Below are 21,461 nucleotides of genomic sequence, written 5' to 3'. Positions count from 1 at the left end.
TTAATAAGGTCATTAAATTTTTGTGAGAATAAAACACACTTGTATAATCTGCAAATAATATTTGGTAGAGCACTTTGGATGTATTTGGAAAATCATGTATAAATCTGAAATAATAGTGCGGCACACCACACAATCTCCAGAGGGGGGAATCTATTCATTTGAAAGTCACATAAATCATATATTGCTTTCTATCCTTTAGAGCTGCAGAACCAAAGCACATATTGTTCAGTCACACCCATATTTTCAAGTTTTTGCAATAAAATAGAATGATCAACACTATCAAATGCTTTTGAGAGATCCAAAATATACCTAAAGTATGATACAACAGCCATGTAGGTAGAGTGATACTGATGTTTGTATAACATACCTTCCTTGTTAAGATATTTGATTAATCTGTTATATGCAAGCTTCTCTAAAATGTTTGAGATTGCCGGCAAAATTGATATTGGTCTGTAAATTGTCAAGTTTGCTGGATCCTCAGATTTATAAATTCAAACAATTTGGGCCATTTTTAGTTCATAGGGCACAATGCCCTTAGCAAAAGATAGACTGAAAATGTAGGCAAGAGGTGTGATAATGTCAACCACTTCTCTAGCCAGCTTAGCATTCAATCTGTCATGACCAGATGCAGTGCTTTTCAGAGATAAATAGATGTCACGTGCCTCATTAAATTAAAACTTGCTAGACTGGTACAGATTCATAAATTGGAGTGGACTTTCATCAGTCACAGGAATTTTGTTTGCAAAATTAAGCTCAATGTCTGTGAAAAACAGATTAAATGTGTGCTCTATCTTTTTTACATCAGTAGTAAGTGATCCGTCAACTAGGAATTCATTGGGGATTTGGGTTACATCTTTTAATTGAGGATTTCATTAATAGTGCCCCATAGTGCTCTCATATTGAGTTCACAGTCATATTATACTTTGTGGGTTGTTTTATTAATTTGATTGAGTTTGTTTCTATATGTTTTGAATGGTTGTATGGAATAGGGTTTGAAATATACTTTTATATAATTTCTTCTTAAAAGAAAGGGATTTATCAATACCGTTGGTCAGCCAGGGTTGACTTATTTTAGGCTGTACTTAAGTTTTTAAAAAACATTTTATTTAACTAGGGAAGTCAGTTAAGAATAAATTCTTATTTTTAATGCCAGCCTAGGAACAGTGCGTTAACTGCCTTGTTCAGGGGCAGAATGACAGATTTTTACCTTGTCAGCTTGGGGATTTGATCTTGCAACCTTTCGGGAAACTAGTCCAACGCTCTAACCACTAGGCTACCTGCCTCCTCTTTTTTCAGGGAAAGCAAGATTGTAAAATCGGGACATTTCTTTTAAAACTGGGTATAGGCTTGCTGAGGATCATCAGCCTCTAAAGTCTCATTCCAAGGAACTCGCTGCATCAGATTATTAAAATGATTAATTGTATGCTGGTTGACTATCCTATAACTTTGTTGATTGATGCCATTAACCTGTTTCCTCACTGACATTGATGACATTAGGAATACTGGAAGATGATCAGAAATATCCATGCAAAGGATACTGCAGGGTATAGCTAGCTGTAGCTGTAGCTTTCAGTAGTAGATTAATTCTCATTCAGTTCCTATGGTAAGAGCTCTGACAGATTGGAGGACGTTCTCCGGAAGTTGTCATAATTACTGTGTAATTATATCATGAGAGCCATGAGCCTCCTAGGTTTTGTAAGTCAATGTATCAGAGGAGAACGGAAAATAGCTGTCCTCCTGCTACACCATGGTGCTACCCTAGAGGGGGCTGTTGAGGCTACTGCAAAACATTGCGTCTGGCAGCCTGAAGAAGTCCTTTTTTCTACACCATTAATATCGCGGGGAAACCATTTTGATCCTGAAAAGGGAAAATCCTACCATTCTCACAATGCTAATTAAGCATGCTGCAACCATTTCAATCATGCATTATCATTTCCATCATGGAAAGTGTTGCTACACAAATCTACTTCCTATGACCCTGCCAAAGACCTGCTTGCATTAAAACACACTTACATATGATTTATTATAGTCTTCTAAAACAACTGTGATTCAACTTGTACGGTTGTTTATTCCATGTGTAACTCTGTGTTGTTGTTTGTGTCGCACTGCTTTTCTTTATCTTGGCCAGGTCGCAGTTGTAAATAAGAACTTGTTCTCAACTGGTCTACCTGGTTAAATAGAGATTAAATAAAATAAAAAATAAAAATAAAAACTCTAGCATGGCTGTAAATGCCAAAGCCATAATTATACTGAGCCATGTCTTATTTGCTTGTGAAAGAGCCTGTTTGGCCCAGCAGAGGAAGTGGGGTTTGACCCCAACGGTCATGTTTGGCCTTCATCGTGTCATGACCATGAGAACCCAGGCAGGCTGGCCAGGCTCAGAGCAAGCCAAGGCCCCTTGGGATGCTCCCTCTCTCTGTGTGGGTCAGGCCCACTGTTATGTTCCCATGAACCTCATGGTAAAAGTTTTAAGCCATGTGTGAGTGTATTGTCACTAGATCATAAAAGCAGAAACTTTTACAAAGTCTGCTCTTTTACAAATGGCTATTTCATTATGCAACCTTTTATTCTCATGAATAAGATAAAGTGTATTCTTATTTGATGGCAAGAAGAATAACCATCTACATGATCTTAGACTACAGTATACACTGAGACAAAACATTAGTAGCACCTTCCTCAGAGGGGTTGGGTTAAATACATTTCAGTTGAATGCATTCAGTTGTACAACTGACTAGGTATCCCCCTTTCCTCTAATATTGAAGCCTTAGGACAGCCTCAAATTGTTGGGACATGTACTACAAGATGTCAAAAGCGGTTTACAGGAATTCTGGCCCATGTTGAATCCAATGCTTCCCACAGTTGTGTCAAGTTGGCTGGATGTCCTTTGTATGGTGGACCATTCTTGAAACACACGGGAAACTGTTGAGCTTCAAAACCCCAGCAGCGTTGCAGTTCTTGACACACTCAAACTGGTGCACCAGGCACCTACTACCATAACCTGATCAAAGGCACTTAAATCTTTTGTTTTGCCCATTCACCCTCTGAATGGCACACATACACAATCCATGTCTCAATTGTCTCTGGTCTTAAAAATCCTTCTTTAACCTGTCTCTTTCCCTTCATTTTTAATCCACCTCTACGCAGACAACACCATTCTGCATACTTCTGGCCCTTCTTTAGACACTGTGTTAACTAACCTCCAGATGAGCTTCAATGCCATACAACTCTCAATCCATGGCCTCCAACTGCTCTTAAATGCAAGTGAAACTAAATGCATGCTATTAAACCGATCACTGTCCACACCTACCCACCACTACTCTGGACGGTTCTGACTTAGAAAATGTGGACAACTACAACTACATCCTTCACTCATGCTGCCAAACATACCCTCGTAAAACTGACTATGCTACCGATCTTTGACTTCGCGCTCCAGCAGGTATATTTCTCTGGTCACCCCCAAAGCCAAATCCTCCTTTGGCCGCCTTTCCTTCCAGTTCTCTGCTGCCAATGACTGGAACGAACTGCAAAAATCACTGAAGCTGGAGACTCATATCTCCCTCAATAGCTTTAAGCACCAGCTGTCAGGGGAGCACACAGATCACTGCACCTGTACATAGCCCATATGTAAATAGCCCATCCAACTACCTCATCACCATTTTGTTATTTATTTGATTTATTTTACTCCTTTGCACCCCAGTACCGCTACTTGCACACTCATCTTCTGCACATCTATCACGTCAGTGTTTAATTTACCATTCTGTAATCATTTTGCCACTATGGCCTATTTATTGCCTCACCCCCTTATCCTACCTCATTTGCACACACAGTATATAGACTTTCTCTATTGTATTACTGACTGCATGTTTGTTTATTCCATCTGTAACTCTGTGTTGTTGTTTGTGTCGCATTGATTTGCTTTATCTTGGCCAGGTTGCAGTTGTAAATGAGAACTTGTTCTCAACTTGCCTACCTGGTTAAATAAAGGTGAAATAAAACATTTTAAAAATCTAGACTGATTAAAGTGGATTTAACAGGTGACATCAATAATGGATCATAGGTCAGTCTGTCATGGACATGTGTTCTTATTGTTTTGTACACTCGGTGTATAATAAAACTAAAGGCAAAAGTTTAAGCAGAGCATTTTACTGGGATACACCATCCTCTTCTAGTCTTCCCGGAAATGGTGTGAAAGGCTGTGTCTGTAAATATGTAGAGTGATTGCTGTGTGCTGAGTGAGGAGGACTGTGCTGACTGCACCTCCTGATTGATTTTATTTACCCAGTCCCCTCAGAGAGATGGGTATTAATCACATTCAGCTTATGTCAGCCTCCAGCCTTGACTGACTCCATGCACACACCCCCACTCCACTTTCTGCCTTTCACTGAGGAAGGCTCTCTCTCTGTGGAAGACTAGCGCGCAAAGGAATGGTGTGTGTGTGTGTGTGTGTGTGTGTGTGTGTGTGTGTGTGTGTGTGTGTGTGTGTGTGTGTGTGTGTGTGTGTGTCAAATCAAATCAAATTTTATTTGTCACATACACATGGTTAGCAGATGTTAATGCGAGTGTAGCGAAATGCTTGTGTGTGTGTGTGTGTGTGTGTGTGTGTGTGCACCTCTTCTCATATGGCATCAAGACAGAATGGAGCTCTGATAGTGGGAAGCTCGGCACTGGGCAGAGCTCCAACACATTTTCATCCGTTTATCGCTTTAGATTCTGCTTAGCCTAAACCGAAAACTAGGGCTTGGCAGAAGTGTGTTAGACCAGTTAGACTTCCAGGTGACATTTTTTGATGTGGGTGAAATCAGTCGTCTTCCGCATAGTCAGTGCTGGCAGTTTCCAATGTACAGGGAAATATCAAAACACCATGACTGGACTGCTTTATCACCACTTTTTCCACTCTCCTTTGGAAATGGAGAAAAAAATCCCTGTCATTACAAGATCAACTGCTGCTTTGAAACTCTTCCTGGGATGGTTAATCCACTGTTGGTTTTCTATGTAAAACACACAAAGCAAAACGTTGTGTTTTTAATTGAGTTTGGAACTAGGCCAAATCCTGAGCAGTCTACACAGGCTGCACAGAGGTACACTACATGACCAAAAGTATGTGGACACCTGCTTGTTGATTATCTCAATCTAAAATCATGGACATTAATATGGAGTTGGTTCCCCCTTTGCTGCATTAACAGCCACCACTCTTCTGGGAAGGTTTTCTACTAGATGTTGGAACATTGTTGCTGGGACTTGCTTCCGTTCAGACACAACAGATTGGGCACTGATGTTGGGTGATTAATCCTGGCTCGCAGTCAGTGTTCCAATTCATCCCAAAGGTGTTCGATGGGGTTGAGGTCAGGGCTTTGTGCAGGCCAGTCAGGATCTTCTACACTGATATCAACAAACTATTCCTGTACGGACCTCACATTGTCATGCTGAAACAGGAAAGGGCCTTCCCCAAACTGTAGCTACAAAGTTGGAACCACAGAATCATCTAGAATGTCATTGTATGCTGTAGCGTTAAGATTTCCCTTCACTGGAACCCGAACCATGAAAAACACCCCCAGACCATTATTCCTCCTCCACCAAACTTTACAGCTGTCACAATGCATTCGGACAGGTAGCAAATTAAATCAAATGTATTTATATAGCCCTTCTTACATCAGCTGATATATCAAAGTGCTGCACAGAAACCCAGACTAAAAACCCAAACAGCAAGCAATGCAGGTGTAGAAGCACAGTGGCTAGGAAAAACTCCCTAGAAAGGCCAAAACCTAGGAAGAAACCTAGAGAGGAACCAGGCTATGAGGGGTGGCCAGTCCTCTTCTGGCTGTGCCGGGTGGAGATTATAACAGAACATGGCCAAGCTGTTCAAATGTTCATCAATGACCAGCATGGTCAAATAATAATAATCACAGTAGTTGTCGAGGATGCAACAAGTCAGCACCTCAGAAGTACATGTCATTTGGCTTTTCATAGCCAATCGTTGAGAGTATCTCTACTGCTCCTGCTGTCTCCAGAGAGTTGAAAACAGCAGGTCTGGGGCCTCCCGGGTGGCGCAGTGGTTAAGGGCGCTGTACTGCAGCGCCAGCTGTGCCATCAGAGTCCTGGGTTCGCGCCCAGGCTCTGTCGTAACCGGCCGCGACCGGGAGGTCCGTGGGGCGACGCACAATTGGCCTAGCGTCGCCCGGGTTAGGGAGGGCTTGGTCGGTAGGGGTGTCCTTGTCTCATCGCGCACCAGCGACTCCTGTGGCGGGCTGGGCGCAGTGTGCGCTAGCCAAGGTGGCCAGGTGCACGGTGTTTCCTCCGGCGCATTGGTGCGGCTGGCTTCCGGGTTGGATGTGCGCTGTGTTAAAGAAGCAGCGGCTTGGTTGGTTGTGTATCGGGGGACGCATGGCTTTCAACCTTCGTCTCTCCCGAGCCCGTACGGGAGTTGTAGCGATGAGACAAGATAGTAGCTACTACAACAATTGGATACTACGAAATTGGGGAGAAAAAGGGGTAAAATTCAAAAAAAAAAAAAAGAAAACAGCAGGTCTGGGACAGGTAGCACGTCCGGTGAACAGGTCAGGGTTCCATAGCCGCAGGCAGAACAGTTGATATTGGAGCAGCAGCACGGCCAGGTGGACTGGGGACAGCAAGGAGTCATTATGCCAGGTAGTCCTGAGGCATGGTCCTAGGGCTCAGGTCCTCTGAGAGGGAGAAAGAAAGAAAGTGACAAAGAGAGAATGAGAGAGAGCATACTTAAATTCACACAGGACACCGGATAAGACAGGAGAAATAATCCAGATATAACAGACTGACCCTATCCCCCCGACACATAAACTACTGCAGCATAAATACTGGATACAGGAGGGGTCAGAAGACATTGTGACCCCATCCGATGATACCCCCGGACAGGCCCAATCAGGCAGGATATAACCCCACCCACTTTGCCAAAGCACAGCCCCCACAACGCTAGAGGGATATCTTCAACCACCATCCTGAGACAAGGCCGAGTATAGGCCACAAAGTTCTCCACCACGGCACAACCCAAGGGGTGGGGGGAACCCAGACAGGACAACCCACTCCCCTCCTAGCGGCGGCATGGAAGAGCGCCAGTGACACAGCCCCTGTAATAGGGTTAGAGGCAGAGAATCCCAGTGGGGAGAGGGGAACCGGCCAGGCCGAGACAGCAAGGGCGGTTCGTTTCTCCAGAGCTTTTCCGTTCACCTTCACACACCTGGGCCAGACTACACTCAATCATATGACCTACTGAAGAGATGAGTCTTCAGTAAAGACTTAAAGGTTGAGACCGAGTTTGCGTATCTCACATGGGTAGGCAGACCATTCCATAAAAATGGAGCTCTATAGGAGAAAGCCCTGCCTCCAGCTGTTTGCTTAGAAATTCTAGGGACAATTAGGAGGCCTGCGTCTTGTGACCGTAGCGCACGTGTAGGTATGTATGGCAGGACCAAATCGGAAAGATAGGTAGGAGCAAGCCCATGTAATGCTTTGTAGGTTAGCAGTAAAACCTTGAAATCAGCCCTTGCCTTAACAGGAAGCCACTTTAGGGAGGCTAGCACTGGAGTAATTTGATTAAATGTTTTGGTTCTATTCAGGTTTCTAGCAGCCGTATTTAGCACTAACTGAAGTTTATTAGTACTTTATCCGGGTAGCCGAAAAGTAGAGCATTGCAGTAGTCTAACCTAGAAGTAACAAAAGCATGGATTCATTTTCTGCATCATTTTTGGACAGAAAGTTTCTGAGTTTTGCAATGTTAGGTAGATGGAAAAAAGCTGTCCTTGAAACAGTCTTGACATGTTCGTGAAAAGAGAGATCAGGGTCCAGAGTAACGCAGAGGTCCTTCACAGTTTTATTTGAGACGACTGTACAACCATCAGGATTAATTGTCAGATTCAACAGAAGATCTCTTTGTTTCTTGGGACCTAGAACAAGCATCTCTGTTTTGTCCAAGTTTAAAAGTAGAAAGTTTGCAGCCATCCACTTCCTTATGACTGGAACACAGGCTTCTTGGGAGGGCAATTTTGGGGCTTCACCATGTTTAATTGAAATGTACAGCTGTGTGTAATCTGCATAGCAGTGAAAGTTAACATTATGTTTTCGAATGACATCCCCAAGAGGTAAAATATATAGTGAAAACAATAGTGGTCCTAAAACAGAACCTTGAGGAACACCAAGATTTACAGTTGATTTGTCAGAGGACAAAGCATTCACAGAGACAAATGTATATCTTTCTGACAGATAGGACTAAGGCTAATTGTTTAATTTTCCATCATAATATTTTCTATACAGATAAGTATTATATTGTTATATTTTAGGATTAACTCTGGTAGGCCTGAAACAGACATCCACACCTCAAGTTCAACTGTCAGAGTCAGTTGGATCACCAGGGCACACTGCCTTCATATCATAGGCATGCAGTAGCTAAAGCTTAATAATAGCCACACTATTCCAAACCTTCACAAATGTTCTAAAGTTTATTAGGGTACTATCAAAAGTACAGTAAGTTGGCAGGTAGCCTAGTGGTTAGAGCGTTGGGACAGTAACCGAAAGGTTGTTGGATTGAATCCCCAAGTTGGCAAGGTAAAAATCTGTCGTTCTGCTCCTGAACAAGGCAGTTAAACCACTGTTCCTAGACCGTCATTGTAAATAAGAATTTGTTCTTAACTGACTTGCCTAGTTAAATAAACGTTAAATAAAAAATGTAAAGCTGCTGTTTATGGGGAAAATACAGGAGAGTGAATGTAAACCAGGAAAAGAACATACCTCCCCTATATTGGACCATCCCCAGTACATTTCCATCTGTCCCTAGTGAGACAAAGGTATGCTAAATGCTAACTGTCTTCTTCAAGCACTGCACATCTCCATTCACTGTGCACCCAAGCCCAGTAGTTAAGCCCTTGCTGCTCACACCTCTCACCTGAGCCTCCACCCCCTCTGCGATATTTGTCCAATTGATGTCACAAAAGACAATTTGTCCACCCCGTGCCCTAGCCTGGCCTTAAAGACATAACATAGTAAATCTGTCACACTGAAATTAGTATATGTTACGTTTGTTATGGTTACATTTGACAATAGGTTACTTAAGCCAAAAGTTCAGCAACCGTCTTGCGTGTTCAAATCACACATTTCAATTCGTAACATATCATACGAAGTCGATGATGGACATCCACCAATTAATACATATCATGCTATTCGAAATGTAACATATCATACCAAATGGAGAGAGACAGATTTACCTTTACTATGTTACATCTATACCTGAGTCCAGGTTGCCAGCCCAGACAGCCCCTATTGAAGTCATTAGACTACTGAGCCCGTTTAAGATCCGGTCCATACTGGTCCCAGAGTCTGTGTGCATTTCAGATTAGGGGTTTTACTGATTATACATGTCTGTCACCCTTTTCTCACTACAACTAGATTGCTAAGTGGCCCTGAGAGGGGAGTAGTACAAGGTTCACTGACTTTTCCTACCATACAAACTGATCAACTGTAGTTTGGAAGAGCTCTGACTGAAATTGGTCTCCTTTGATATTACAAAGCCACAAGAATGAAGAACATGCCAAACTTTAACACATGGCTGATCTCCTGTTGTTTACTCTGGGGATGATCGGAATCAGAGTGATTACAGAGCCTGATTGGTGTGTGATTTTTATCAGGTTATCAGTTGGGACCCTGGAAAACCCATGGTTCATTTCACCCCCACTGTTCATTAAAAGGAGATTTAGTTAGGAGGCCTGCCTTCCTGCCTGCCTGCCTGCCTGCCTGCCTGCCTGCCTGCCTGCCTGCCTGCCTGCCTGCCTGCCTGCCAGCTCGCCCGCCCGCCCGCCCGCCCGCCCCGCCCGCCTGACTTTCTGTCTGTTGCCTTTAAACTGTTTACAAACAGAGCCTTGCTGATTTAGATCATCTGCTCGCTGCCCTGATCCTCTCGCCCGCATGCCATTACATGATCTCTAAACCATCCAACATCTGCCATCCACACGCCTGCCTGTCTGTATGTCTCTCTTCCTGTCTCACTGCAGACAGTCCTCAGACCCTCAGTAGTGATAAAGCCAGTGTTGACCACTCTCATTAGTCGAGATCTACTGAGGATTACTATGGTATTACTAGGGTAATCACAGCACTGTAGATCATGCCTCACATCAGCACCATCATCCCAGACACCCTGGACCCACTCCAATTTGCATTCTGCACCAACAGATTAACAGATGACACAACCTCTATTGCAGCCCACAGTGCCCTCAACTACCTGGATATAATGAAAACTTACGTAAGAATGCTGTTCATTGACTACAGCTCAGCATTCAACACCATAATCTCCTCCAAGGTCATCACCAAGCTCAGGACTCTGGGACTGAGCACCTCCCTCTGCAAATGGATCCTGGACTTCCTGACGGGCCACCCCCAGGCGGTGAGGGTAGGCAACAACAAATCCGCCACGCTGACCATCAACACAGGTGCCCGTTAGGGGTGCGTGCCTTGTCCCCTCCTGTACTCCCTGTTCACCCATGCCTGATCACTACGACGATAAGACAGCCTATAGGGAGGAGGTCAGAGACACACTGTGGTGCCAGTGTGGAACATCAGCAAGACAAATGAGCTGGTCGTGGATTACAGGAAATGGAGGGGCGAGTACGCCTCCATCCACATCAACTGGGCTGTAGTGGAACATGGTCCACACACACCCACACAGTTGTGAAGAAGGCACGACAGTGGCTTTTCCTCATCAGGCTGAGAAGATTTGGCATGGGTCCTCAGAGCCTCCAAAAGTTCTTCAGCTGCACCATTGAGAACATTTTGAACCAGCTGCATCACCGCTTGGTTTGGCAACTGCAAGGCACCCAACCACAAGACACTACAGAGGGTGTTGAGTACAGCTCAGTATATCACTCGGGCTGAGCTCCCTGCCATCCAGGACATCTACACCAAGCAGTTTCAGAGGAAGACCCAAAAAATTGTCAAAGACTACAGCCACCTAAGCCATAGACTGTTCTCTCTGCTACCGCACAGCAAGCGGTACCAGCGCACCAAGTCTGGAAGCAACAGGACCCTGAATAGCTTCTACCCCTGAGTCATAAGACTGCTAAACAAGACTGCTAAATAGCTCAATCAAATGGCTACCCGGAGTCTACACATGTTGTTAACGAAGCATGTGACAAATAAACAAATATTTGATTTGATTTAGGATCTTATTAAAGATATTCAGGGATCATTGAAAGGTGATCAACTCAGGGTGTACTGTTCAGTTCAATTGACTAGTGTTAAAATAGTAGGGTAGGCATGTTCATCTCAGTTTAGTATTGGTCATCCACTCTTGTGTGAGCCCCCTTGTCTCCCAGGGCACAATAAGGACAGGGATGAGAGGACCAGGCTCATTAATAGAGCGGCACCTTCAATGACTCCTACAGCCACCACATACTACTACAGCCACCACATACTACTACAGCCACCACATACTACTACAGCCACCACATACTCCTACAGCCACCACATACTACTACAGCCACCACATACTCCTACAGCCACCACATACTACTACAGCCACCACATACTACTACAGCCACCACATACTACTACAGCCACCACATACTACTACCCTTACCACATACTCCTACAGCCACCACATACTCCTACAGCCACCACATACTCCTACAGCCACCACATACTACTACCCTTACCACATACTACTATAGCCACCACATAGAATACCTTTTGTTCTAAATCCTCAAAAACATAAAACCTCTACATCTACCTACTCAAACTATGATCTATAGAACAAGTCAAGTGGATGAACAAAGAAAAATTGTTTTGGGGCTGTATGTTGGTGTAAAAGTTGCTTGCTCCACAACTCTACAGCTTCAGCTCTATCTCTTATCCCTCCATTCATTATTCCTAGCATAGTAGGTAGATTGTTGCACTTAGTAGCCGGGGCACCAAATATATAAAAAAAAAAAAAAAAGAAGCAATACACATTCAGAATACTTCCATAGTATTCTATGGTGAAAACTAGTGAAATTAGTGAAAACCCAAATTTCTTAAAATACTAGACAAACCACTCTCATCCAGTCTGTTCTTTGTTGAGCGTGTTTCTATAAAAAGATACACATTTTCTCAGCCATCATACGTTTTTCCTTCCTTTTTTTCAATGTGTAAACTTAAGACATCAGAGGATAAGGTTTACTTCATCACAGCTGCCTCAGTTAGAATGAGCCTGGCTGGCTTTCCGGTAGAAGACCTAGATAAACAGGCAAAGATAAACGAGTCCTCCCAGGGTCCTCCATATCACACATGATTGGTGATGCTGGATGCCCCTATGGAACTCTGGGAGAATGTGTGAGATTCTACACTAGAAACTCTTTCCCTCATTACTTCTTAACTTTATCAGTGTACTTTTATCATGAAACTGGACATAATATTTAGAGAAAACTATAAATGAATCTCTATCTTATTTTGGTGTAGATTTCCTCTCTGTCTGTAACCTGTCTGAGTGAGTAAGCATTTTGTACTGAATGAGTGCAAACAAATGGTACCCTCCGTTAGCCAATGAGTGTGGATGAGTGGGCCCCACCTGTGAGTCCAGCAGCCAAGTGAGTATTAGAGCTGCTTAAATGAGGCGGTGGGCTGTAAGTTTGTTAGTGAGAGCCCTAAAGCGAGTGATAAGGAGAAAAGTAAACTTCTGCTCCATCTGAACACAGCTGCTCTGCTTAACTTCGCCTCACATTTCTCTGTTGGGACACATGGGACATTAGCTCATAAGACACGTGTAGCTGGGGCTGGGGCTGGGGTTTGGGCTGGGGCTGGGGCAGGGGCTGGGGCTGGGGCTGGGGCTGGGGCTGGGGCTGGGGCTGGGGCTGGGGCAGGCAGAGATTTTTGTGGTGATACAGTCTTTCTCTTTCCATGGTCTGTAAATAACATGGTCTAACATGGTTTATTCTCTCTGGGATATATTCATAATTTCTAATATATTCAGTCCTTGTAGGGTAATATAGAGGAGTGAAACAGGGACTGTTTTAACCTACTGAGTTAGATACAGTTTCTTCAGAAAGTATTCACACCCCTTGACTTTTTCCACATTTTGTTGTGTTACAATGTGGGATTAAAAATGGATTTAATTGTCATTTTTTGTCAGCAATCTACACAAAAAGAGTATGAAAGATAAGTATTCAATACATTTTTTTAAATTTCACCTTTATTTAACCAGCTAGGCCAGTCGAGAACAAGTCCACATTTACAACTGCGACCTGGAGAAAAGTGTTAGAATCACCTTTGGCAGCAATTACAGCTGTGAGTGTTTCTCTGTAAATCTCTAAGAGATGTTTGCACCTGGACTGTACAATATTTGCACATTATTCTTAAAAAGAAAAATCTAACTCTGTCAAGTTGGTTTTGATCATTGCTAGACAGCCATTTTCCAAGGCTTGCCATAGATTTTCTAGCCAATTTAAGTCATGCCACTCAGGAACATTCAATATCGTTTTGGTAAGCAACTCCAGTGTATATTTGGACTTGTGTTTTAGTTTATTGTCATGCTGAAAAGTGAATTTGTCTCCCAGTGTCCATTGGAAAGCAGACTGAACCATCTTTTCATCTAGGATTTTGCCAATGCTTAGCTCTATTCTGTTTCTTTTATCAACAAAAAAAACCCTCCCTAGTCCTTTGCCGATGACAAGCATACCCATAGCATGATGCAGCCACACCCATGCTTGAAAATATGAAGAGTGGTAGTGATATGTTGTGTTGGATTTGTCCCAAACATAATGCTTTGTATTCAAGATAAAAAATTCATTTCATTGCCACATTGTTTTGCAGTTTACCTTAGTGCCTTATTGTAAACAGGATTCATGTTTTGTAATATTGTTACTCTGTACGGACTTCCTTCTTTTCACTCTGTCATTTAGGTTAGTATTTTGGAGTAACTACCATGTTGTTGACCCATCCTCAGTTTTCTCCTATCACAGCCATTAAACTCAAACTATTTTAAAGTCTCCATTGGCCTCATGGTGAAAATCCAGAGTGATTTCCATTCTCTTCAGCAACTGAGTTAGGAAGGATGCCTGTACAGTGACTGGGTGTATTGATACACCATCCAAAGGTTAATTAATAAATGTCTGCTTTTTTATTTTTACCCATCTACCAATAGGTGCTCTTCTTTACAAGGCATTTGAAAACCTCCCTGGTCTTTGTTGGTTGAATTTGTGTTTAAAATGTACAGTACTGCTCGACTGAGTGACCTTACAGATAATTGTATGTGTTGAGTATAGAGATGAGGTAGACATAAAAAAATCATGTTACACACTATCATTGCACACAGAGTCCATGTAACTTATTATGTGACTTGTTACGCACATTTTTACTCCTGAACATATTTAGGCTTGCCATAACAAAGGGGTTGAATACTTATTGACTGAAGATATTTCAGCTTTTCATTTTTAATAAATAAAAACAAAATCTATAAACACAATTCCACTTTGACATTATGGGGTGTTGTTTAGGCCAGTGGCACAAAATCTCACAAAAAAAGGTCATAACACAACAAAATGTGGAACAAGGAAAGGGATGTGAATACTTTGTGAAGGCACTGGGGGATTAAAAGAGATGAAAGAGGCCTGGGAAAATGTAATCCATCTTTTGTAAAGATATATTTGTGATAACTTTGGACTTTCATTTTATCATCCGATTGTTACATAACTTGAACGATAAAAACTGTTTTAAATAAACAGGGGTCTGGTGACTAAATGGTCCAAATGGGTTATCTTCTCAAGCTTGCATGATACCCACCACTCTCAACACTATTTGCCTAGAGTTTCAATATGATTCTAATTAGCAACGTAATGAAACCCTACTTTCTGTTCCTTTTCCCACAGCAGGTAGTAAAATATGTCTTTGATCATGTGTGTGCAGTGAGTAGTGAAGCGCCTCTCACTCTGACTGACATTAATTCATCTCCGGTGACTACAGCAGGCTAAATACTCTGGCCTCACATTGACAAGTTCTCCATTCTGATACCTCCTTCTGACTGGTATCCAGCAACTGTAAAGCCTGTATCTTATAGTTTAATTTGTCATTGACACAACAAATATTTCCAATCTCAAATAATTTGCTTTATTTTTGGCAGCATATAGTCAGAACATAGTGATAACATTTATCATATAAAAATAGTGACTTTGGGGATTGTCCATTGCCTAGAATGAGTGTCTGTTAGTGGCTGACCTGGTGTCAGATGTAGCTGATGATGTTATTACAGATAATAGGCTGTCTGCTGCCAGTCTTCATGAGGGCAGTGAACTGATAGAAGTCTGTGTCTAGTTCATGCAGGCCAGAGTGGGACTGGTGGAAGAAGGGGGACTGGCGTGGGGCAGGGGCCTGCACCCCTAGGGGGCATGAGAGTCGTTTGGGGGCCATGGCTGTCCGACTCACATGTGAAGAAGAGTCTGAGGACCTCATCCTCACCCTCCCCTCTACACTCTTTGACATCCCAGCTATTTTCCGCCTCATGTTGACCAAGAAGCCAGAGATGGGCTTCAGTTCTGCTGGTTCAGGGCAGTCCGGTAGATCCATCCAGTTCTGTATGAGGTCAGCAAAGCTGTTGTCCCCCAGTACCAGAGGTTGCCTGTTTCGTCCCCGTGTCAGCAGTGACGTGGTCCAGTCCTCTGGGTCGCTGGCCTCGAATGAGGTCCACCTCTCCAGGCAGGCGTCTGATGTGGATTTGGGCCGGACCAGGCCACTGGGAGCCTGGTTGGTTCGGAGGCAGGCGGAGGAGGACACCCGTACGTTCCTGGTCCTCCTGAGCACCACGGCCTCGTCCTGCCAGGAGGCCTCAGAGTAGCCAGAGTCAAACTCCAGACTCTTCTCACTGCTGGGGGAGGTCAGACCCAGGCCAAGGCCCAGACCCAGCCGGCTGCCTGCACCCTCCTCCTCCTCCAGAGGACTGGCCAGACAGCAGGCTGAGTCGTAGGTGCTGGCCGTACTGGCGTCAGAGATGCGCAGGCGGGTACGGCGCTCCCGCTGCAGTGCCCTCTGATAGCAGGCTCGTGCCACTGCAGAGCGGTGGACCAGGGTGGGGGCAGGGGTGATGGCAGGGGCAGCAGGGGCAGCAGCAGGGCAGGTCCTTCTCAGGTGTTTCAAGTCCTGCAGGGACCTCATCATGTAGTGCATCTGGTCCCGCAGGCAATCTCCAGAGTCACGCAGACACAGCTGGGAGGGACAAGGGACGCAGTCAGACATAGGCTGGTACACACACACTTTGACACATTACTATGTTTAGATAAAGAAAACACAGTCAGTGGTTGAGTGCTATTATTTAGTGGTAGCAAAGATTTTCTACAAAATCACACAATACATGTTGTAGGTCTAAATAAAGTCCAGCCTGCTGCAGATGTTTGATAGACCGAACATTCTTAACAAAGTCTGAGCTGAACTCTTTCTGATAAGCACACAGCATTTGTTGGTGACTATAGTGGAGACCAGATCTGTAGGGCAGGCTCAGACTTGAAGAGTGGGTGACTGCTGATAGGTTTCGACTGTCTGGAAGAGCTACGCCTCTTTTGTAAACTTGAACGCACACTGCCAAACGGACGTAAATACTCCCCTCAAACATCCATCTGAGCGGTAAACAACACCCATGCTCTACCTGTCCTGCTCTACCTGTCCTGCTCTCCCTGTCCTGCTCTCCCTGTCCTGCTCTACCTGCCCTGCTCCAACTGTCCTGCACCCTTCTCAGATACATAACTATCACACCACACTTGACCAGTTTTCATATGGATCCACCCACTCCAAGTTGTTTTAGCAACAACAACAAAAAGTTTAATTTTATTGTTGGACATAAAAGACTGTAAAAACACCAGCAAATCAGCTCCAAGTGATTTAAATTTGGGAAATCTGTTCCAAAGTATTCCCATTCATAATAGAGAGATATATGTGATCATATACAACTGTTAGCATGGTTTGAAATGATTATGTTTTAGTCAAATATTATATATGTTTGGGCTTCTTGTGGTCAATTTGCAGTCTACAAATGATTTGTTATTATGTTCAGGCCTCCTGACCATCCGCTCGAAAAAATAGTGGCTGAATCTAGTTGATGATCCTTGCTCAAAGGGTGATCTGCAGGGGGATTGAGGCTTCTCTGGCACAGGCACAGGATGTAGGTATAACTGTGTGTCTCTTTAAGGGTGAGGGATGCCTGCATATGGAAGTCAGCTGTGACACACTAAAGAGCATATACTCTCATTTCCTCTCCCTTTGATTCACAGGGACCAACTCTGATTGGTCCAAACCAACCAGTGAGCAGCGTTCACACTCAAAATCAAACAGGGTTGACTGAGCATAACGGTTCGCGAACCACGTACGACATTACCTCTGATTGAAAAAGGTGGCCTACAAAACATACACAAACTGATACTTCAAAAAGTGGGATAACAGAGTAAATCATGCAGTCCTGACAGAAACTTAGTTAAAAATAAAACATTGAGAGGATCCGTTAAGTCCTTTCATGACAGGCATAATATCCTTTGACAGTACCAAATAGCATTACAATATTAAGTTTCCAAAAATTTAGAAATTGTATTATACTTTAAATGTCCGGATGTCATACTAATTTCGGCTTTGACAACAGCTGATCAATTTGATAATGGTGGATTCGCTAAACAACTGAACGAATAGCGGAAAACAACGCAATCACGCACAACGCATTCAAATAGTATGGGACAATTCTAGAAAAAAAATTGAGTATGGTTTAAATGCCAGAATGATATACTCATTTCGGCTCTTCATCTAGTAAAATTTGATGCAGACTTCTCCACAATGCATTGGAAGAGTTGGGCTGCGAGTGATAGGCCCTAGTTCTCTTCAAGTAGACAACAACAAAACTAAGATACTCAATTGCGAAGATGCCCAAAGCTTCTGCGGTGGTGTTCAAATGTAGGCTAAGTAGTTTTTGTTCTCCTTAAAATGATCAGGGGTATTGCATCATAGGCTACATCTTTGAAAACAGATTTTTTTTGTCAAAGTAGATTTCTGTTTTCTCACTAAAAAGTGTTTCTTGTTCTTTTGGGCTTAGTCAGAGCTTTTAAACTAAATACCACCCGCATTCGGCCCCGCCACACCTACTCAGCCAATCAGGAGCTGCTCCTGCGCTGCAGCCATGAAATACTGCATACTTTTGACTAAACAGTATGTCCTAAATAGTATGTGACAATGACTAAATACTATGCAGCTTAAGTATGTAGTACAATAGTATGGGTATTCGAACATGGCCACTGTACCTTTACCTTCCATACCTTTATGGGGGACTGATCTGAGGTGAGAAATGTTTAGCAGACCAGAGGAGGAGAAACATGGAGCCCTCTGAGACACATATTTATGTCTGACCATAGAGGTCACATCCAGTGAATGAACAGTCCTGTTCACCCCATAGTCCTCTCTTTCCTGTTCTGTCAGTGTGTGACCCTATGCCCTGTCATGCAGTGGGTAAGAGCCCAAGCTCCTCTATTGTCTACTGAAGCATTTGACCCTGTGCTAACACCTTCTGCCTCTGTTTGCTTTCATCACAACAAAGTTAGACAGAGCGGGAACTTGAGAATGCAGCCACAACACGGGTTGTGTGGTACACTCAGACACAACACGGGTTGTGTGGTACACTCAGACACAACACGGGTTGTGTGGTACACTCAGACACAACACGGGTTGTGTTGGGTACACTCCAACACAACACGGGTTGTGTGGTACACTCCGGCACAAAACGGGTTGTGTGGTACACTCAGCCACAACACGGGTTGTGTGGTACACTCAGACACAACACGGGTTGTGTAGTACACTCAGCCACAACATGGGTTGTGTGGTACACTCAGCTACAACACGGGTTGTGTGGTACACTCAGCCACAACACAGGTTTTGTGGTACACTCAGCCACAACACAGGTTGTGTGGTACACTCCGACACAAAACGGGTTGTGTGGTACACTCAGCCACAACACGGGTTGTGTGGTACACTCAACCACAACACGGGTTGTGTGGTACACTCTGACACAAAACGGTTGTGTGGTACACTCAGCCACAACACAGGTTGTGTGGTACACTCGACACAAAACGAGTTGTGTGGTACACTCCGACACAACACGGGTTGTGTGGTACACTCAGGCACAACACGGGTTGTGTGGTACACTCTGACACAAAACGGTTGTGTGGTACACTCAGCCACAACACGGGTTGTGTGGTACACTCAGACACAACAGACACAAATTGCCTATAAAAGTCTGACTTATATAAAACATAAATTAGCTATAATAACCTTCCTGCAGGGATTGGTTTTTGTTGCCAAAAAGGAAGAAGTGGTAAAATCACATCTATAGTTTCAAGAGATACTGTAGACCTCCACAAAGGAAAATACTCTTTACAATTACAGGAAATTATGATGCCCTTTTCATACAGTGAAAATCAAAAGTATATCTAACACATTAGACACCCATCTGGCTCATAGATATAGAGCACCTTAACTAACTGCCAAGAGTTTGTTTACCCGACTCATGGCATAGCTTACAGTGGATAGCATCCCTCTGCAGATGCATTTGGGTATCTAGTCCGACATTATGCGTGATAACGCCGCCTTTGCACAGAGCATTGTTGCCCTGCAGATGTTGTCTCTATATGCTGGTGTTAAACCCCATCATTTCAGGGACTGACATTTCATTTAGTATCTTGAAATACAATTGACCTATTTAATTTTAAATATGGTTAGGCCTATAGTTGATCTAATTCATTGCCATGTTACGCACAATTACAATTTGAGCAGACTGTGCATAAACCAATTTCAGTGCCATTTCCCACTACTGTACTGTATTGCTTGGCAATCTAATGTATGCTTAGGTTACAGAATGGAAAAATACTTACCATTTTATTTATTTCAGAGTGACCGTCACAATTAACGCCTAAAAGAGAAAATATGAGGAGATCAATTCCTGCAAGTTTTTGTCTAAAATACAGTAAGAGCAAAATCCATCATAATTGTAGCCTATAATCCACTTGGACTAGTCTGTTAATACTCACATTTGATATGGCACGTTGCATCCAGTTTGACATGAATCCATAAAGGGTTGATATGTTCCCATAAGTAAGTCAATTTTGCGCACAGCTCTTGGTATGAATCCTCGGGACTGAAGGCGCACTGTGAAGTGTAGTGACTTTGTCTGATTCGTTTCTTTTCCAGCTTGCGCTCTCCAGCCAGTTAGAGCGTTGCATCTCTGAAGGAGCCAATCCGAGTTTGAGATCTGAGCAAGTGAATTAACAAATCATCACCTCTTTACTATGCACATCTGGACATGCTGTATCATGCGCTGGACTGAATAGAAATAGATTCAGATAGTCATAGGTGGCATAAATTGCATATTAAAATAGGTCAACTTGGTCATAAAAATTTAGCCTTTCATAGAGCTATGTATTTAATAATACACAATATTAAATACATGACAGATGTGTGCAAATATTTGTGTTCATTTTTTTGTACTTAACATGCCCGTTTTTTAAAATGTGATCCCTAGGGCATAGGCTACTATAATTATCCTCTAGACCCCCCCCCTCAAACGTTAGGATTTATTATGATTTTTTTGTTGTTGACATACATGTTTGGGGTGAGAGTAGAAACATTTGAATATATTGTTATTTATCTTTTATTGTAAGTAAAAATTGTACTTTGTGGTTGTCATAGTTTTGGTGATGTGGGTAAGGCGGAGTCAGACGCAGGACACAGAGATGAGTAATAATAGTAACTATACTCAAAAATAATCTTCCAACAAGGAGAACGAAACATCCAGAATCACATAAACGAGACAACTGACAACAGTAAACACGCACAAAACCATGATGGCCCCAGAGGGTTAAATAGGGAAATAATAAAAACGTAATGGGAACCAGGTGTGTACAATACAGACAAAAACAAATGGGGGGAAAAATGTAGATCGGTGGAGGCTAGAAAGCCGGTGAAGTCGAGAACGCCGCCCGAACAAGGAGAGGCACCAACTTCGGCGGAAGTCGTGACAGTAGTGGTCATTAGGACGTTAATATGAAACATTTTACATTACAGTTGTAACGTCCAGTTATTTAGATTTCTTATGTTTATAAGAACTGAGGTTGGGGCGTTCCTATACTTTAGTTTAACTTGACTCAGAAGTTTGCTGGCATTACATAGTTCACATGTTATATGCCTCCCGCCATCTGGCTACTGTAAAACATGGACCTGGAAACCCACAGTATGAATACACGGACTGGACTATGGCATTAAGTTCACTACATTACAACAGTCAATGGGTACAGTAGGTGAAAAACATAGTTGCGGCATCCGGGTGTTCATTACAGAGGACATTTCTTGATAAGCTGTTGAAAAGCTGTTGAAAAATTATTACACAGTTCTAACAACTCACTTATCCATTCCCGAGATACTCACTTACTATAAATAATTTGAATATCAAACTCATGAAA

At 43.1% G+C, this 21,461-nt stretch overlaps 1 protein-coding gene across 1 annotated transcript; it reads right to left on the bottom strand.

Moving 5' to 3' along the window:
* Positions 1-15,070: 15,070 nt before the first annotated feature.
* LOC139369805 (PAK4-inhibitor inka1-like) lies at positions 15,071-20,143 on the bottom strand. Its single transcript, XM_071109079.1, has 3 exons — positions 20,034-20,143; positions 19,878-19,915; positions 15,071-16,185 (listed from the first exon to the last, which is right to left on the bottom strand). Exons 2-3 carry the CDS (start codon positions 19,878-19,880, stop codon positions 15,208-15,210), a joined length of 981 nt encoding a protein of 326 aa, XP_070965180.1. The 5' UTR covers positions 19,881-19,915; positions 20,034-20,143; the 3' UTR covers positions 15,071-15,207.
* Between the last annotated feature and the right edge of the window lie 1,318 nt (positions 20,144-21,461).

The sequence above is a fragment of the Oncorhynchus clarkii genome, chromosome 17 (genome assembly GCF_045791955.1).
Source record: "Oncorhynchus clarkii lewisi isolate Uvic-CL-2024 chromosome 17, UVic_Ocla_1.0, whole genome shotgun sequence".
Classification (NCBI taxonomy): Eukaryota; Metazoa; Chordata; class Actinopteri; order Salmoniformes; family Salmonidae; genus Oncorhynchus; species Oncorhynchus clarkii.
This window is presented reverse-complemented; position numbering and strand designations above follow the sequence as displayed.